Consider the following 18,930-nt stretch of genomic DNA (forward strand, 5'->3'; position numbering starts at 1 on the left):
ATATGTTTAATGTAGGTATTATATGTTTCATGTGTGTAGTATATGCTGGCCTACATGAGTTAACCCGCTCGTCCTCATCTGCAGCCTGATGGTTTCTGCTTTCATTGATGTCTGTTTTTTTTATGAATGAACGACAGCGAGGAGGCGGGGCCGGCGGCCCGGACGGCTCTGATTGGCTGCCGCCCGGTGACGCCATCTCCGCTGTGACGCGCTGCGCCCATTCATAAAAAAGGAGGAGAAAAAAAACCGAAACAACAGAGGAGGCTCATTCAGGGAGAGGTGACGGGCGCGAGCAGCGGGAGATGTGCAGCTAGAAGCGACGCGCACGGGGGAAAACCCGCGGCAGGATCCCACAGCTGAGCCTGAAGCGACGCGCCGTGATGGAGGACCTGGGCCAGATCGACTGCTCGGTGCTGAAGCGGCTCCTGAAGGACGACGGCGCCAAGTGTCTGCTGCTGGACTGCCGCTCCTTCCTGGCGTTCAGCGCCGGGCACATCCGCGGCGCCGTCAACGCCCGCTGCAACACCATCGTCCGCCGCAGGGCCAAGGGCTCCGCGCTGAGCCTCGACCAGATCCTGGCCGGGGACGAGGACGCCCGCGGCCGCCTGCGCGCCGGCATGTTCTCCGCCGCGGTGCTGTACGACGAGAGGACGCCGGACTCGGAGGCGGTGAAGGGGGACAGCACGCTGGCGGTGGTGCTGAACGCGCTGAGCAGGGACGCGTCCGGGAGCCACAGGACCCGCATGTACCTGCTCAAAGGTAGCGGCAGCACGCGCACACACACATATAGATATTATATTATTGAGGCTAGATTCTGCACGTCTCTTTATATTAATGTTAAAATCAATGTAATATTCCGATCATCGAATTTCCGGTCATAGCGAGTTCAGACTAAAATATAATTAGATGGTTTCTGGGCACCGATTAATTATTATAATTATTATTAGGAGATTTTCTGCTGCTTTATGTCGGCTGTAGTTTTTACATTTTACATCAACACACGACGGCTGGAGACGAGTGAGGTAATGCTGATGCGGACAGCAACACACACACACACACACACACAGCGAGGTGGGAAATTAGATTTTATTACCAGGTTAATATTTAGACTGTAGTAGTGCTGTATTTGTGTGTGTGTGTGTGTGTGTGTGTCAGCTTCGCTGCTCTGAGGGTACATGAAGTCACTCCTGCCGTCAGACTCTATAACTCATCCTAAAGCCACACAACAACAATTATTAATGTTTAATGTTTATGTTGTAATTTTGATTTCTATTTTATTCTGTATTTTTGTATAAATATATATGCTTGTAATGCTCTAATCTTATTTGTGTTGTATTTATTCTGTTTCTATACTTTGTAAATACTAAAAAAAAAAAATACCTACACTACAGTTATGTTAATTCATGTTTATGATGATTCAATTCTCCCTTCAGGGATGAAGAAATAAAAATAAAATAAATCTTGTATATGTTTCTATGAGTTCATAAACAAAGCCAGGTTGTTGGTTCTAGTCCCGGTCTCTCTCTGTGTTGCAGGCGGCTACGACAGGTTCTTCACAGAGTACCCAGAATATTGTCTCAAGTCCAAGTCCTTGCCCGTCCTCAGCAGCCAGTCCAGTGTTGAGTCGGCGTGCTCGTCCTGCGGGACGCCACATCACGATCAGGTGAGCACGTTGGTTTGGTCAGTCCAGTCCAGTCCGTCAAAAGTCGGGGGGGGTGCTGACCCCCCTACCCCGGCGTCCTGGCTCCCCCTCGCGTCACCAGACAGGATAATTGACCCAAACCAGGACTTGAACCCTGAACCTCCACATGAACGTCACTGGTCTGAACCACTGATCTACCCAGCTGGACGAGTTCGACAGGGAGGACGAAGACTTTCAAGCTAGTTTAGCTAATGTCACAATGTCCCCCTCCCTCCTCTGCCCAGGGCGGCCCCGTGGAGATCCTCCCCTTCCTGTACCTCGGCAGCGCCCTGCACGCCTCCAAGAAGGAGGTTCTGGACGCCATCGGGATCTCGGCCCTCCTGAACGTGTCCGCCGACTGTCCCAACCACTTCGAGGGGACGTATCAGTACAAGTGCATCCCAGTGGAGGACAACCACAAAGCAGACATCAGCTGCTGGTTCCTGGAGGCCATCGAGTTCATAGGTCAGTGTGTGTGTGTGTGTTTCTTGAAATCTGAAGCAGTTTTTTTTCTTTTTTACTGAATTTTAATTTATTTCACCAAAACAAAAGACTTTCAGCATCGAAGGTTAAATCTTGAATCATCCGCCCACTAGGCGGCGCTGTGGCGCTTCTCAAGCTGGAATTCTGGATGCTCTTTACGTTGCTCCGTATCCATGACGATGACACGCTGACCTCTTCTCCCCTCAGACTCTGTTCGGGACGCCAGTGGGCGTGTCCTCATCCACTGCCAGGCGGGGATCTCGCGCTCCGCCACCATCTGCCTCGCCTACCTGATGAAGAGGAAGCGCGTGCGCCTGGACGAGGCCTTCGAGTTCGTGCGGCGGCGCCGCAGCATCATCTCCCCCAACTTCAGCTTCATGGGGCAGCTGCTGCAGTTCGAGTCGCAGCTCCTCGCCACTTCCTGCGCCGCCGAGGCCGCCGCCGCGGCGAGCCCGCTGCTGGGACCCAAGTCTTCGACGGCCACCGCCGCGGCGTCCACCACGCCTACCTCTCCGTTCATTTTTAACTTCCCGGTGTCTGTGGTGAACTCCGCCTACCTGCACCACAGCCCGCTCACCACCTCGCCAGGCTGCTGATGCCGCCGCCCGCAGGCCCCGCCCCCCCGTGGCCGGGCGACCTGCTGCACACGCTTCCAGAGGGCGACGGCGAGCAGCATCACGGTGCCTGATTCCAGACTTTTTACAGTTCAACCAGCCGACGCTCCTTCCACGTCCGGATCCTTCAAATCGACCAAAAACGAACTTTGGAAACGTTCCAAGCGTTGAACAGACGTACGACGACGCACAGACACGCCCACACACACACCCACACACACACACACACACACACACGCACACACACACCACCGACTGAATAAGCTCAGTATGAAGATGGGGCTCCGTTGCTATGGCAACATTGGGAGAGGAGACGGACACAGGAAGGAAGGAAGGAAGAATCTTAAGCACCCGCTCGTTCCCGTCTGTCACCACAAAAAAAACGGATGAAAACAAGGTGACGGAAACCAGGCGGCTCTGGGTGACAGGTGTCCGAGCGGAGCTTCCTGTCTCGCCCCACATCTTCCTCCGCTCTTCATCCTTCCATTCTGACTCCTCCTCCTCCTCCTCCTCCTCCTGAAGTGACAACAGAGCACAAAACTTCAAATGAGACGCCAAAATAAGCCAGCAGGCCCCTGACACACGCTGCGGGAAACCCCGTCTGTTCTGCCGTTTCTGTACGTTTCATCGATTTAATGGCTTCTAACACATTTGATAGAAAAAGGGGGATTTTTTTAGCATTTGGAAAACATTGAAAATCTGAGTCAAATTATTTTCAAATGACTGAAGTCAGGTTTTAAAAAGACATGTTGACCTAAATGAAGATAACTGATTCAATGCTAACGAGCTGGTTTTGCTCCTTGGTTTTTTTTAAAATTACATATAACAATTAATCCAGATGCAATTAAAATCTAAATCTTTTGACAATTTAATTTAGATAATATCTTTAACAACCATGCGAGCTATTTAGTTTTAAATTATATTTTAGCTTTAGCCGTTAGCATTTGAATATTAGCATTCCCAACTGTCATAACAGCACTAATCAGGAAAAAATGGGTCTCAAGCTCCTTTAAATCATCTTAGGAGACAAATTAGTTATTCATTTGCCATTTCTACGTGCTAACGTGCAGCATTAAGCTCCATGAAGGTGTTTGTGCCTTGATCACAGGAATCGGTTTAGACGTTTAACCGTCCAACGTTCATCTCGATAATTCTCAGAAGTGTCATCGGTCGAGACTCAAACGCGACCATGTGACACACGGCCGGTTTAACAGGAGTTTCAGTGGCAATATTTCCTCACTGACCCACCAAAGACAAACGTCTCGCAGCATCACGCCATCAGGGGGCAAATCCAGGTTAAATGCATGCTGGGAAAATAATGATAATTCAGTCGCTAACATGCCGTTTAATTCCTCTGTTAACGAAGTTTGTCCACAGTTCTCTCTGTAGCAATACCGTCGAGCGTCACGTGATACGCGTTGGAACAATAATCAGTTTGAAGACTGTCTCCGCCTCTCTGTAGCACTTTGAAGTGATGCAATACTGTATTTCTAACATGTGATTTGTACAGACGGAGTAGATTTTACATTAGAAAGAACCAATCAGTGATAAAAGGCAATACCGTGTTTGACCTGTCTGTCTGTCCGTCTGCCTCTCTGTGTTCGTCCAGACTCGCTGTCTGTCTGTCTGTCTGTGATGTTTTATCTGTCATTGCAATATCAATCCTCCACTTGGACATTTATAAGACGAAAAAGTCCCTGAATTTTATCGTGGAATGATTATCTGTGCTTTTATTTATTACCGAGGAATAAACTAAGTTCTTAATTAAAATGTCTGCGTTTGTCTGGATCCAATTACAGCACTGCACCCCCCCTAAAACTCAGATTTATCAATCAAACCCTCTCAGCGTCACATCTGAGGCCGTCGAGCCGTGTGACGTCACTGCAACGGCCTCGCTTCCGCCATCCACCGCCAGGGGGCGCAGGTGAGGCTGGAAAACGGAGCGACAGTGTTACGTGGAAACCTAAAAATCTTGTTTTCTATCGCAATCATCACTTCTACCTCAGAATCTATAGTGAGTGATGCTGTCAAAGAGACATTCTGAAGAGAAAAAAAATCATAATTAGAGCGTAAAACTCACCACTGACAGAATAAATGCTGATTTCCTGCATATCTATCAATTGAACTGAGGCTTAACTGAGAAAGAGAATCGATGAATAAATATTTTTGATTGGATTTGTCTTGATTAGTGACTTCTACTGGCAAGTAAATGTGGGATAAAACATCTGAAAACACAGTAAACAAAGTGCAAAAGACTCCGCTTACCTTGGAGCGCCACCTGGTGGCGATGACGTGCAACTGCCTCCGATTACAGGCGAGGCTGCAGCAGGTGAAACAAGAGAATAGATCGATGCTTTACGGCTCAATCTGGAGTTTCTCCCAAGATTTATTGTATTAAAACCAGATGTAGTGATTTTATTATCATCAATCCATGAGCACAACATGGGGTCAAGAATTTAGTCAATTAAAAAAATGCTAACATAATTATTTCACCAGTGCACCTGTCTAATTTTAAACCACTTGCGGAATCGAATTATGTGCAACTTGCAAAGAAATTCAAACGAACTATAAACAAGGCATTTGAGTCTATTTAGTTCTGAGGAAACCTTTTTTAAAATGTCCATAGTGAAATTCAAAATATGAGTTCATCAATTAGACTTGCAAGGAACACAATTAAGCTCCGATGAGACAGTTAATTTGAACTAAAGATTTTCGCGGAACTCGACATATTTGCCTAAACTCACAAACAGAAATTACTGTCTGGAATCTTAAAATTTGAAGTACTTGCCGTTTGTTTGACACCGCAGGCCGTAAAGCTGTGGTTTTGTGGGAAGACCTGTTGCCGTAAAGCACTGTCGTAAAGTAGACTCATAAAGAGTACAAACGTAATTATTCCTCCCGGCAGAATTCACCGAATCACGGTGTTTCTGTCACGAACGTCAATAATTGTTTCGACTAATAATTATGCATTTAAAAAAAAAAGTAAAGAAAACAAACAAAACATTGTGCCGTAAATCGTTTCGTCGACGGCGGTCAATTTCTCACTCGTGCTTCCTTTTAGAATATTATATATTCTATATCCACATAACTTATAAATCTTTTGATGTCTACAACATACAACATTTCTAACATTGCATTTCACTTAAAAATATCATCAGTAGTTTTTTATTAATGTAAAGGAAGTAAAAAGTGTCTTTTTAGCATCACGGTAAAGAGGGAAAAGGACAATTTTAAGATCTTTTATTAATGATTTTCTTATGTACAAGAGGAGCTCTGTACAACATGGATGACCTGTTTAGTTTTGCTCCACAATATTTACAGTGAGCTGGAGTGGCCCCCGCAGACATGATACAGAGGCGGGACAGCCCAAACACGCAGTTGTGTAAAATATGGACAAATGATGGAGCGAAAACCGTAAGCGCCATTTTAAGGCCACAGTTAACTGTGACTTGTAACATTCTAGAGACCAGCTGTATGAAGAGAACCAAAAATGACCAACAAAATGACAAATCTGAGTTCAAACTGCATTATTCACCTGTTTCACAAAATCCCAGCCTCCGTGACGTGAGATGACTGAGATCATGAGGGAAAAGTTGATATGTGTGTAACAGCGTTAGAAAGATGACGACAGTCCCACCTCGAGATGGGTTACCTTCCATTTCAATTCTCATGTTTCTGAATAAAAGAGAGATGATCCAAAAACAGGCCTTTACTCTCCTCAGCTGCTTCCTGATCGGCTGGAGGATGTTGAGTTTTCTTATTTTCAGAATGATTTCGGACCATTTGGCTCTTGGTTCTACAGGATGTGAAGAACTTCCTCCAAAATCTTAATCGGTGAAAAAGAAGTCACATGGTCCCGAGTGGTCTCAGTATTTAAACATGATCACAGTGATCAAATGTGGTCACTTTAGTGAAATACAAAAAAGTTTAAGTAAATGAGTTTGGAGTTCTTTCAGCTGTTCCCGACATGTTCTGATGCTGCAGATATATAAACACCTCTGACAACAAACTCCAACACGACCTTGTTAGTTCAGCACGATTGAGTAGTAAAAACAAAAGAATCTAAAATGAGAGAAAATAAATAGAAATGCTTCAGGAAAAAAAAACCCAACATAAATAACACTGTAGCACGAACTCCACCGCACAGCTGCGCTCCTCTGTAATCCCCGTGTTCGGACGCTAGAGGGCGCTGACGGCGAGAGAAAAAGGCAGCAGGTTCATGTAAACAAGGATTTGTGGTTTCTTGGAAAGACAGTAACGTTAAAAAGATGCTTCAGATGCGTTAAAGGGACAGATCACCTCAATGCAAATGCATTTTTTGTTTTAATTTGAGCTTTAAGGCAACTTCTCTGCGGCTGAGAGCGCACGACCACAGGTGGGACTCCAAACTTGGTTGGTTTTGAGGTGAAGTGTTCCTTTAATTTTTAAACAGGCTTCAAGAAAACCTCTCTGACTTCCTGTGTTGCTGATTGTTCCATCCACGAAGCTTCTAGCTGCATCACATTTGACTGGCCACACGTGTGGCTCGTCACAGGCAGTTTTAGTGTCAAATAGATTCTGGCTTCAAAGTTTCCCTGTCAGACATTAATAGTTACGCTGCTTTGTGGTCCTGAAGACTCAGTGGGAAATCTGGCTACTGTCGACGTCACTCGATGATGGTTTAAAATGACTGATTTGTTATTTCATGTTAATATGGCTTCAAGGGAAAAAAAAGGCAGATTTATCTAAGAACACGTCGGCCAGACGTGGAGAACTGAAGATGTGAAGAAGAAACTGTGGAGCCACCAGACAGGACAGGACCTGGACAGGACACCTGTCTGTCCCAGAGACGCTGATGATGTCGTGAGGCTGGGCGGCACACCTGTGATCTGGCCCAGGTTCTGCTAAAGTCCCAGTGAAACCATGAAGGGTTCCTCCGGAAACGGGTCAAAAATGGAGGCGGAGAAATCTGAGTGCTGCACGTCCACAAGCACGGCGCTCTTCCATCGCTAAAGAACCAGAACTTCGGCGCCAGCACGTTTTACCGAAGATCCGGTTCAGAAAAACAGCATCGTCGCCCCCCACCGGGGGCCCCACTGCCCCCCCGCCTCTGGTCTGAAACGGCAGCTTAGTCCATTCTTCTCCAACGGAGCAGTTCTGGTTCTGTTAGGACTTCTGCTCAGAGGCGGCTGCTGGTGCCGCCGGACTTTCTGGCTTCACAATCTGGTACGTGATCAGGTACTCTGGGTAAGCCTGCGAGGAACGACACCTTAGAGCTGGCCTGTGTGTGTGTGTGTGTGTGCGTGTGTGTGTGTGTGTGCGTGTGTGTGTACCTGCTCTCCTCTGTAGATGACGTACTCGGCGTACGCCAGCCCGTTGACGCTGGGGCGCCCTATGACGGAGTGATGTCCGGGGGGGGCGTGGGCCATCTTCATGGCGCTGAACTGCAGGAAGGACTTCCCGAGCGTCACCCTGCAGAACAACATCTGCCTGAAACACAAACGGCCGCCGCTCACGTCAGTGATCGTCCGTGACCCAATCAGGTAAAAGTGGGCGGGGCCGGGCACACCCAGCCGGGCGCGTCTGCGTCTCACCTGTGACACACGTAACACGAGCGGTCCTTGTGGGTGGGGCAGCCGGTGCCCCCACCGATCCCGTACACGTACTGGTTGCTCTTGGAAGAGTTCTCGGCAAAATAGATGCCGGCGCCGAACATGCCGCCGATGTAGGCGTGGCGCTCGTCGAAGCCTTTGTGGATGATGGCGTTGATGAAGGGGGAACCTGGAGGAAAGGCCACAGCGTCACGGCAACGGCCAAACGGCGGAGCCATGTTGGGCGCCTACCGTGGAAGAGCATCCGCTCGTTGTGGTGGTTGTGGTTCTCGTCTGCGATCTCCTTCTGCCGGTGGGCGTAGCGCTCGCGCAGCTTCTTGTTCACCACTTTCTGGATCTGCAGGGGAGAATCACAACACAACGGTTTCCCACTGGCGTGCAGGGCGGGGGCCATGGCGACGGGGGGCGGACCCCGTTCCCCACCTTGATGATGTTGTAGCGGCTGAAGACTCCGCCCGCGTTGCCGCCGTCGCGGTGCTCTCGGATGGTGCTCTGCAGCTGGGGCGCAAACAGCCGGAAAAGGAGACGTTACGACTGTTGCAGCCTGTCAGGGGAGTTTGGTCAGTCTGTTCTCTGAGTGGCGAGAGCCGAGGATGGAGGGGAGATCACCTGTTTCTACCTGTTTCTACCTGTTTCAGCTGCTGACTCACAGAGAAAATCCTGATTTAAACCTGAAGGTGAAGCTTTGAATTACTGCTTCCCATGACATATGGACGAGGAAGTGGTCCTGCCTCTGTGTGTGTGTGTGTGTGTGTGTGTGTGTCCATGCGTACTTCCTCCTCCACAGACTGGAACTCCTTGTCATCTGTTGCCAGGTCGATCAGGACGGTTCCCTGGCTGGAACAGTGGAACGTCAGATATGGGTTTCCACCTGCAGAAGAAGAGGAACATGAACAGGAACAAAAACACACACCTGAACACACACTTCGCTCTTTTTGGTAAAAGATAAGGAGGAGGTTTGTTACTTTTCATAATCACGCTGGGCCACAAGGGGGCGGTATCACAGCAGTCACGATACAAACTATTTCAGAGTTGAGACGTTGTAGAAGTGACCAAAACTTTTAAATCGTGACACAAAAGCAAAATTTTAAAGTTAAAAATGAAACTACAGGGTTTTTTTTCCACCTTAAATCAAATCGCAGCGCACAGATATGATGGATCTGTGAGAGTAAAGAGATTAAATGTTCTGACCAGAGAGCCACTTTGAGGATGAGCTGTTTCTAATTTAATACTTTGGTCTTTCGTCTGTTCTGTTGCCATATTTGCTCCCTCTGGATCTGATAAGTGGGAGTTTGCTGGAGTCCAGCTGCAGGAAGGCGGAGCTAAACGGAATCCATCTGCCGCCAGTTGTGTGTTTGTTTCCTGACCTTGTTGTCCTCCCAGCAGCCTCTCGATGCCCTTGATGAGTTTGTGCCGATGGCCGTACGCGTTGATGCCGATCTCTTTCAGCTCTTCGTGACCCATGTCTGCCAGCACGTCCAGCGAAATCTGCCCCCAAACACAGACACAGACGACGGCGGTCAATGAGAAAAGGTCGGCGGCTCGACGTCGTGCGGCGCCGCACACGCGGAGGCTGATGGAAGCTACGACCGGAGGGAGGTGAGTTGCTCACCTGCTCCCTCTGGAAGATGTCTCGCAGGTGTTCCAGCCCCAGACTCTTCAAGAACTGGTTGATGGTCATGTCGAGCAGCGCTGCACAGACGGTGATGTCATTAGGGAGGTCCTGCGTTGTCAGCGGGAACGGACACGTACGAAGAGGAAGACCCCGCCCCCAAAACTCACAACGCACGTCTGTACCTTCTCCCTCCTTCCTGTCGGACACGGACGTGACGTCGACCGAGCCGGCGGCCCCTCCCACGGCGAGCTCCCCGAGGGGTGTGGTCAGGTTGTCGATGCTGCTGGCTGCAGACAGGCAGGAGGGGGATGGAGACGGCGAGATGACCACGCCCCCTGCCGCACCTGTGCTCACCACGCTCGCACTCACCTGCGAGACGGAGAGGTGAATGATGGTTGTGGGGGTGATCAGGACATTTTCGGGCATCTCCGGACGTCCAAAACTCACCACAGTCGCCTGAGGTTTCAAACAGCTCGGCAGGGCGTCTGGCGGCATGGCGTCGATCAGCAGCGCTCTGATGTCATCAGCCTGGGACGGAGACAGGACGGCGCACATTAGGAACATTATTATTTCTTATCTAATGCTCCCAAACACCACCTGAAGAGAAGCACTAAAACTGCCCAGAAAAAGATTTTTTTTTTTAGAATTTAGATCATTAAATCCAAAACCTACAGAAAGAACTGGATTAAGTTCTTTTATTACAATTCAATTAAGAGGAAATTCACGTAATCTCATCTTTATGACTGAAATTAATGGGAAGACACACATCAAAATTCAACACGTATATTTGAATTATATCTGGCAGGGAAATGATCTAGTTGGGGGATTATTCCAGCTGGATGGGCCGGGATTGGCTTTAAGGCTCCGCTCCTCTATCTTTGTGCTTGGAAATGAGTTTCCCATGCTCAGCTCTCAGAAATGTATTTAAATCACCTTCCTTATTTTAGAATATTAATTATCATCCTGGCACCGGCGACTTTCCTGTTGAACCCACTACAGTGAGGAAATAATCCTCTGAAGAGCCTCGGCTCAGCCCGATAAAAACCGCCCCAGCAGCAGACGGAACCTGTTGATTGAGCCGTTCCAATTTCAGCCGTCTCTTCTCATCTAAACAAGATGGAAGCGTTCTCACTGTAGCCAGGTCGAGCGGCGTCTGACCCTCCTGGTTCTTCATGGTGGGATCGGCTCCGTGGGCCAGCAGCAGGGCGCACAGCTGGGTCCGCCCCTTCTGCGCCGCCTCGTGGAGCGGCGTGAACGCCCACTTATCGGTGGCGTTGACGCACGTGTTGTACTTGATCAGCAGGGCGGCGATGTCCACGTGCTGGTCGGGACAAAGGGGAAGGAGAGAGAGTTTAGAAAGAGGAGAAGCTTCACAAGAGCTGCAGAAACACGGATCGGAGCGAGGCTACGCCACATTCCCAGGCGTAAATGTGCGTTCACGTAACGTCTGAGTTGTCAAACACAGCTGAGCTCGTTTCTGGGGGGGGGGGGGGGTCATCAAACTTTCACGCACACATATGTTTCATGACTGTTTAATCAGCGGAACGTTTTCCTGCCATGGAAAATGTCACCGAGATAAAAAGTGCATTAAAAATGAAAGACTGAAATCAATCTTGCATCACGTCTGTGATCCAGGTTTAAAACAGGAGCGGAGCAGAGGAGGATGAGGGGCGGAGCAGAGGAGGATGGGGGGCGGAGCAGAGGAGGAGCAGAGGAGGATGGGGGGCGCGGGAAGAGGAGGTTGGGGGCGGGGCAGAGGATAGTGAGGGGCGGGGCAGAGGAGGATGAGGGGGTGTGGCAGATGCGAGTGAGGGGCGGAGCAGGGGAGGAGCAGAGGAGGATGGGGCGTGGCAGAGGATAGTGAGGGGCGGAGCAGAGGAGGGTGAGGGGTGGAGCAGAGGAGGATGAGGGGCGGGGCAGAGGAGAGTGAGGGGCGGAGCAGGGGAGGAGCAGAGGAGGATGAGGGGCGGAGCAGAGGAGGAGCAGAGGAGGAGCAGAGGAGGAGTGTAGCCTAAAAACGAGCATTATTTCCTAAAACCTTTGATTGCATCTGATTGATCAAGGCGAACGCTGTGAAGACGAAGAAAAGAAGTGGCGTCAACATGTGTGGGAGCGTCTCACCCCGTACGAGGCAGCGTTGTGTAACGGAATGAGCCCTCCTTTGTCCTGCGCGTTGACATCCGCGCCGTGTTCCAACAGATACTCGGCCACCTCCAGGTTGTTGTAGCCGGCTGAGGAACGGTGAGAAATGAGAGATGAATGAGGGAAGAGGAGGGAGCGCCACGTCGGCCCTCATCTGCAGCGCGACAGCGTGTAATCATCATCTCCTCTAACGTGACAACAGAAGCTGTGTGGGAGCCTGAGTGCTCTGATTGGCAAAATATCCCAAAGTGCTTCTCAAGGAAGTTGTTCGGCATCTTGGGGTGGAAACGACTCTGCTGCTTCCCATTATTTTTAATTTTTGACGTCTAAGAGCATAGAGAGCAAACAAAAGCTAATCCGCTAACAGGAGACGTGTGATGAAGAGCTGCAGCAGAAAAATTAAGAGACAAGATAAAGAATTATTTTCCACTGCAGGAAACCACAACAGGTTTTTAACGAGCTAAGAGAGGATAAAAAGGAAATAATTAAGTCAGGCCATAATTATGAGGTCAAAACACAAAAGGATGCAGTAACACGGCTAATAACAGCGAGCTAGCAGCTATCTGCACGCTTCACCTGAACTACAGAACCTGAGGCTCTGGTCATTAAATGAGCTGAACTCAGGCTGAGAAAAGTTCAGGAATTCTGAGATTAATTATGAAAATGTAATTTCGTAACAAAAAAATTCCTTCTCATCTTTCCAGGATTCAAACCAGCAGACAGTCCGTCGGCCCTCAAAGCCTCGGGCAAATAACATAATCCACTTTTTAACGCGCGGAGTCCCGAAGCAGCCGTGAGAAAATATGGAAATAAGTTGTGAAAGGAGGGATTTTCATCGACTATTACGGCACAGATCAAAGGGTTTATCCAAAAAAGTAAATCTAATAACAGCTTAATCCGGAATGTCTCCAGTTTAAATCCAGGCAGTTGCGCATCTGAAGTGGCATCACCTGTGGGGGGGCGTGGGGGGTGTGGGGGGTTACCTGCGAGGTGCAGAGGGGTGGAGTTGCGTCCCTGCGTGTCGCGGCAGTTAATGTTGTCTGGGCTGCACAACTTCTGCACCCGCGCCAGGCAGCCCTTCTTGGCTGCGTCCAGCAGGGCGGCGTCGCCACGCAACAGGTCCTGGATGTCGGTGTCGCCGTCTTTGACCAGGTCCAGAGGCGTGTTCCCATCTCGGTTCTTCTTGGTGGGGTCGGCACCGTGCTGGGGGGGGGGAGTCAAAATGGAGCAAAATGTATTTAATGAAACCTGAGTGGAGGCTGATGGAAGAGATGATGGGGGGGGGGGGGGGGTGAGGGGGGGAGCCTCACACACTCTGGAGACTGTGTGTTTATCCGTCTCCTAGGTTACGCCTCAACCGGCCGTTTCAGTCATTTGGAAACGTGCTCATTAAATGTGGAGGCTGTGCGGCGCTCCCCCGAGGAGCCGCCGGCCTCAACATCTCTGACGTCTTCTTTAAAAGCCTCTCGACCTCAGCGCCTCTTCATTTCTCTGCCCGGCGTCTGTCTGCAGCCGATGACAGACGCAGCACAGCTCCAGGGACACGTCGGCCCGATAGAGCCGGAACCGTGGTTGATCAGGAATATTTAGCCACGGACACGGAGAACGGTGGGGAATGAGATTCATGCAGCACATTAATTACTGAGAAATGATGAGAAAACAATCAGGAAAGCCAGTCCAATTCACGGAATAAAAACGATCCTACAACGATGTGAAACTCCACAAACAACAATAAGGCCAGAAATGGTTTGACTTCATAAGTTTCATGCACAGGCGGTAATGAGGAACGCTGCTCTGTAACGGAGAGGAAATTAATTATGTTCTGGCTATTCTCATGCAAATGTCTCCTCCACACATCCTGCAAACGGGAGCAAGTTGTTTCACTCTGAACAAAACAGAGAAGAATGGAAAGATGACACCAAATAGGGGAGACAAAGGAAGCTGCTGCTGAACTACAGGACAGTTTATCCCGAGACAACAGTTCCATCGCTAGGGTAACACCACGGGGGGGGGGGGGGGGGGGGGGGGGGGGGTAGGAGAGGGGCGAGGAGCCACAAAGCAGCTCAGGATCCAGCAGAAACTCCTCTGTGGTGGGATTTTCCCCAACAGACTGGGAAAATGTCAAATGTGGAAACCACCCCGAACAATCGATCATCTGTTCCCAACATCTGCCTCCGAGCTCTGCCCGTCAGATCCGAGCGAGGCCGCGGGGAGCGGCCGCGTCTCTGAACTCTGGGATTCATCTGCAGAGGAGGTCACGGACGCTGACACGGAGGGAAACATCAAATGTGCTGCTGCACGTGCAGCTGGCGGGAGAACGCAGCTCTGACAGCTCAGGAGGAAAAAGAGCGAGTCTCCACTTTTGATTAGAAGACGGTTTTAATCCTGAGCGTTTGTGACATGTCGTCTGTGGTGCATCCACCAATGAGAGCTCCGGAAAAAGGCCCAAACGCCACCAGGCACCAAAGAGCCGATCCTGAAGCTTTTTCCTTTCCCCAACATTCAAGATCACCGTCTCAGAAACTCTAAACAGGAACAGGCGGCATTTCTCCAACACCAGATGTTTATCCTGGTTTACTCATGAAACTCTGACGTGATGCTTCTAATCAACTCGTGCTTTGCTGTTGGGTGTGACGCCCGATCCTGAATCGCTACACGATGGAGCCCTTTACAGACGGGACCATCCCGCTATCGTCTGCCTTCCGATTGGCCAGAAGGAGAGTCGCGGAACGCAGTTGAGGCTGACCTTGAGGAGCAGTTTGCAGATCTCGTATTTGCCCTTGGCGGCAGCTTCGTGTAGCGGCGTGAACTTCCACAGGTCGGCCACGTTAACAGAGGCGCCGTGTCTGACCAGCAGCTCGGCCACCTCGTAGTGGCCGTAGGAGCAGGCGTTGTGGAGGGGCACCAGACCGCTGCGCAGAGGGACACACTGTTACGTCACTACCCTGCTCGCTACCTCGATGTGGCGTCAGTCACGTGCGCGGCCCACCCTTTGTCCTTGGCGTGCACATCAGCCCCGTGGTGCAGCAGGTACTCCACCACCGACACGCGGTTGTAACCAGCAGCGAAATGAAGCGGCGTGGAGTGTCGCCCCTCCAGGTCCCGACAGTTCACGTTCTGAGCCGTGCACAGCGACTGCAGACAGAAACAGGGGGGTTAGAACTGCCCCGGAGGCAGCAGGTCCGGTTCAAACGGAGCAGGAGGAGGGAGACAGAGAGGATCCGGGGAATCTTTGGTGGCGAACAGCAAGTCGGGGAACTTCAGCAGGTTTGCAACACGTTCTGAAGGGAAACAGCAGGAACGCTGAAGTTATTAAGCCAAGCTGAGAATCAAAGACGCCGGCCGCCCGCTGAGCAGAGAAAATAAAACGCCTGCGTTTCATCCTCTCAGAGCCGAACCACAACATCACAGCGAATTCTTTTAAAAGATGAATCCAGCCTCCCTCTGCGACGCCCTGTGGAACATCCTGCTGGCAAAGGCCGGCGACCTCGCCTCACCTGTGAGCTCTGCTTGAAAGAGCTCGGTTTGAGCCGTCATCCTAATCTGGATTAAGCACGGCTGGCTTTCACCCTCAGTGCTGGTAAACCTGTCAAATTATTCTCACTGCAGCTGTTATCAGGGCGGGAGGATGAGAAGAAACTGAGTCCACTGTCCAGAAACACCAGACACCATCCATGAGAACATGGAGGAGGACCTGAAGCTAAAGAACCCCTTCTAGGGTCATCTGAGGAGCGTCTGTGATCATACCCACTTTTGCTGAGCTCTGCCTGAAGAAATCTGTCTGCTGCTGGCGGAGGAATGATCTGCATGTTGATTATACATATTCATAAGTCTAGAAGACCGACAGAGGCCTGCGGGAGCATGACCGCATGCTATTAAAATGATTTCAGCTCTTTTCTTTGATAAAAATGTCTGGAGAGGAGAGTTAGCAAAAGCCAGGACGCAGGAGAACGACTCCTCGTGCGGGTATCGATGGATATTATTGGGATTATTAGCAATAATTACTCAGCGTTTACCTAATTACACGTCACACCCCGGCAGATTACTTTGCCCCCGCGCATCTCCCCAGATTCACTGCAGCAGAGCATCGGGACACGTGCGCTCCTGCTGGTCCCACGGTGCCCACGTCCTCTGACAAGAGCGACCAGACCGAACCGTTGGCGGGAGCTTTTTTAATGAAAACTGGCCTTTAACAGGGAGAACCGCTTGTTGTTTAGACCGAATCGATGACAGACACAAGGTGTGAACAGGAAGCTCCATCTGACATTTAATAACACTCCTCCGACCGCGATGCTGCAAGAGCGACGGGAACGTTCCGAAAGGTCAGAACATTTGTTCCATTTAAAACTAAAGATGTCTGAAGCACCACCAGCGCTCACCTGCTTCACAAAAGCTGACAGACCTGAGCGACTCCACACCCCGAGACCCTACTAATAATAATTATTATTATTATTATTAGTGTGACACCTCCATCTCTACTGCTGAACCTAAGGACACCATCATTCCATCACATTTCTGATTCCTAGAGAAAACACAACTACAACACAGAGATAAATCCGGCTTCTCTTCAGCAGGAGCAGGTCAAGTGTGAGCTGAGAAGATCCTCAATATCTGCTGATTATACGGCTCAAAGCAACACACATGATGAAGATAAGCAGCAGCAGCGGGGGAATACCTTGACCGTGTCCAGGTCTCCGGCTTTGGCAGCTTCCAAAAGTCTGTAATCCACGTCTGAGTTTCTGACTGGGACATTTTCTGTGGAGCAGAACACACAAGAGAACATCAGAGGAACGGCCAAATGAGAAGGTCTTCAGAAAGATGAGCAGGAGAGTGGCGCAGGTTCTCGGGCGGCGTGTGACAGCAGCTTCAGTTAAATTACACAACTCCATCCAAAAGCCTCATCAATAACTGACAGGAAAGAAGGTTACATCAGCTTTGGGAGCGAATCGGTCTGTTCGAGATTACAAGTTTGTGGTTAGAACTGAGAGGAAGTGAGAACACAGAGGAGAGCCAATATTGTCCCCAGAACAGAGGCGCAGATTCACTTTCTGCCGCTCGATGGACCCTCGGATCAATGCGCCGACCTGCTGCAGCGCCGCTGCTGCCGACAGAAATGTGCTCCTCACAGACCGAAGGGAAATAAATGAGAGTATTAGACGTGTGTCTCCACGACCAAACCCATGCTCGGTGCTCATCAGGTTGAGCACCGACCTTCACCATGTTTTTAATTCATGTCTGAATCAACAAACTGTTCACACACCGCTGAGTATTTGCTGCACGGCTTCATTCCCCATCTGAGCGGCGGTGAAGCCCTGCAGGGACACCAGGGAGGCGTCCGCCCCGTATCCTAGCAACAGCCTACAGGTCTGGAGGTGGCCGGCCAGGGCTGCGCGGTGCAACGCCGTCTGACCTAGCGTGTCGAGAGCATTCACCTGCAAACACCACCGTTACTCAGCCTTCAAAAGTGCCTTCAAAAGGAGCAAAATGTGACGATTTGCATTCAAAATCCCCCATTTTCGGGTAAATGTAAACACTGTCAGCTTAAGGCAGATTTACCTTTGCACCGTGTTTCTGCAGAACCTCCATGACGTCGTTGTGAGCGCGTTCTGCTGCCACATGAAGAGGCGTCATGAAACTGCAGACGGAGGATTTAAGGTTAATCTGAGCGTTAATCTCAGGGTTTAGCACCCTCTTCCAGAAACGCAAATATTCTCACATCAGACGCTTGAGAAAGCATCAATATTTCTTATGAGGTTTTAGCAATTTATTATAATAATTATTTTATTTACGATAAAATGTATTTATTTGAATTCGGTAACTGATGGGACAAACACACCAAAGTACTGACAGCACACAAAAGGCCGTTTTAGTGAACAACCTGTGTTAAATGATGCTGCACAAACGTGTGCCGACAGCACAACTCACTCTTTGTTCTTCTCGTTGACGTTGGCACCTTTCCTCAGCAGCAGCTCGGTCACCTGTTTCCTCTTTGGGTGCGGCGACGCAACAGCGCAATGCTAACGCACAAACGGAAACACTGCCTTAGCATCTGTGCAGCCCAGTGTGTGCGTGTGTGTGTGCGTGTGTGTGTCTCACCAGTGCAGTCTCATGCGTGTGAGGGTGTTTGAAGTTGATGATCTCCAGGACCAGACTCTTCTTGGCTTTGGCCACGTCGGCCTCACGCGCAGCCTGAAGAAGCGAGTGACCCTTAAACTCATCTGGGGAAGGAAAAAGCTCATGAGTGAAGCCACTATCTGACTTTCATGATCTGAATTCTGAATTAAATCATCTATAAATGTCACTTTTTCCCCTACAAATGCATTTATAATGTAACGGTCAGACAAAAAGGCTCTTCAGCAGAGTCAGATCTTAAAGGAAATGGAAGACACACAGTTGTGTAATTAGTCAGCTGCTGAATCGAGAGTCTGAGGGTGAAATATAAGTTTTCCAACCATCCCGACCTTCAGTCACAGCTCCAAACTGACTTTATCTGCTGCTGAAGGTTTTCAGGGGATTTCTGCTCATTCTTGAAAATGACATTTTTCACGCTCGATCCCAGAGCGAAGCGGCAGCAGCAAGCGTGAGTCGGTCACCATTCGGGCCGCGTTACGTTCGGGCTTTGATCTGCCTCTGCAGAGGTGAAGCGGCACGTGCAGCAGGCGAGCACGTCGACCCGCTGACTGACACTTACAGAGCTGCTGGGACAGAAGTCCTGCTCGTCTGTAGAGAGGACACCGTGGACGGCGTCCTCCCAGCCTTCTGAAATAAAACCGACCCCGTTTACGCTGACGTCTGGGCTTTGAC

General features: G+C 49.9%; 2 protein-coding genes and 1 long non-coding RNA gene across 3 annotated transcripts in view; 1 reads left to right on the top strand and 2 right to left on the bottom strand.

Annotated features, from left to right (window-relative positions):
• On the top strand, positions 1-4,548 carry dusp4 (dual specificity phosphatase 4). The gene is made up of 4 exons (XM_057018425.1): positions 1-759; positions 1,536-1,663; positions 1,927-2,146; positions 2,372-4,548. The coding sequence occupies exons 1-4, from the start codon at positions 381-383 to the stop codon at positions 2,758-2,760; spliced, it is 1,116 nt and encodes a 371-aa protein (XP_056874405.1). The 5' UTR covers positions 1-380; the 3' UTR covers positions 2,761-4,548.
• Positions 4,417-5,560, bottom strand: LOC130516966 (uncharacterized). The gene is made up of 2 exons (XR_008947610.1): positions 5,044-5,560; positions 4,417-4,914 (listed from the first exon to the last, which is right to left on the bottom strand). It is a non-coding gene; the product is annotated as an uncharacterized LOC130516966 (long non-coding RNA).
• Positions 5,561-6,003: 443 nt separating this feature from the next.
• LOC130516837 (poly [ADP-ribose] polymerase tankyrase-1-like) overlaps positions 6,004-18,930 on the bottom strand; it is a 37,292-nt gene continuing 24,365 nt past the window's right edge. The window contains 21 exon segments of the mRNA XM_057018142.1: positions 6,004-7,591; positions 7,640-8,010; positions 8,091-8,247; positions 8,352-8,538; positions 8,601-8,706; positions 8,793-8,867; positions 9,143-9,240; positions 9,737-9,857; positions 9,982-10,061; positions 10,167-10,353; positions 10,432-10,512; positions 11,117-11,305; positions 12,106-12,215; positions 13,110-13,329; positions 14,873-15,038; positions 15,116-15,261; positions 16,802-16,881; positions 17,387-17,558; positions 17,683-17,761; positions 18,052-18,143; positions 18,223-18,344. Of these exon segments, the coding sequence (XP_056874122.1) occupies positions 7,924-8,010; positions 8,091-8,247; positions 8,352-8,538; positions 8,601-8,706; positions 8,793-8,867; positions 9,143-9,240; positions 9,737-9,857; positions 9,982-10,061; positions 10,167-10,353; positions 10,432-10,512; positions 11,117-11,305; positions 12,106-12,215; positions 13,110-13,329; positions 14,873-15,038; positions 15,116-15,261; positions 16,802-16,881; positions 17,387-17,558; positions 17,683-17,761; positions 18,052-18,143; positions 18,223-18,344 (2,555 nt within the window). The 3' untranslated portion in view covers positions 6,004-7,591; positions 7,640-7,923.

This window comes from Takifugu flavidus, chromosome 20 (assembly GCF_003711565.1).
Source record: "Takifugu flavidus isolate HTHZ2018 chromosome 20, ASM371156v2, whole genome shotgun sequence".
NCBI lineage: Eukaryota > Metazoa > Chordata > Actinopteri > Tetraodontiformes > Tetraodontidae > Takifugu > Takifugu flavidus.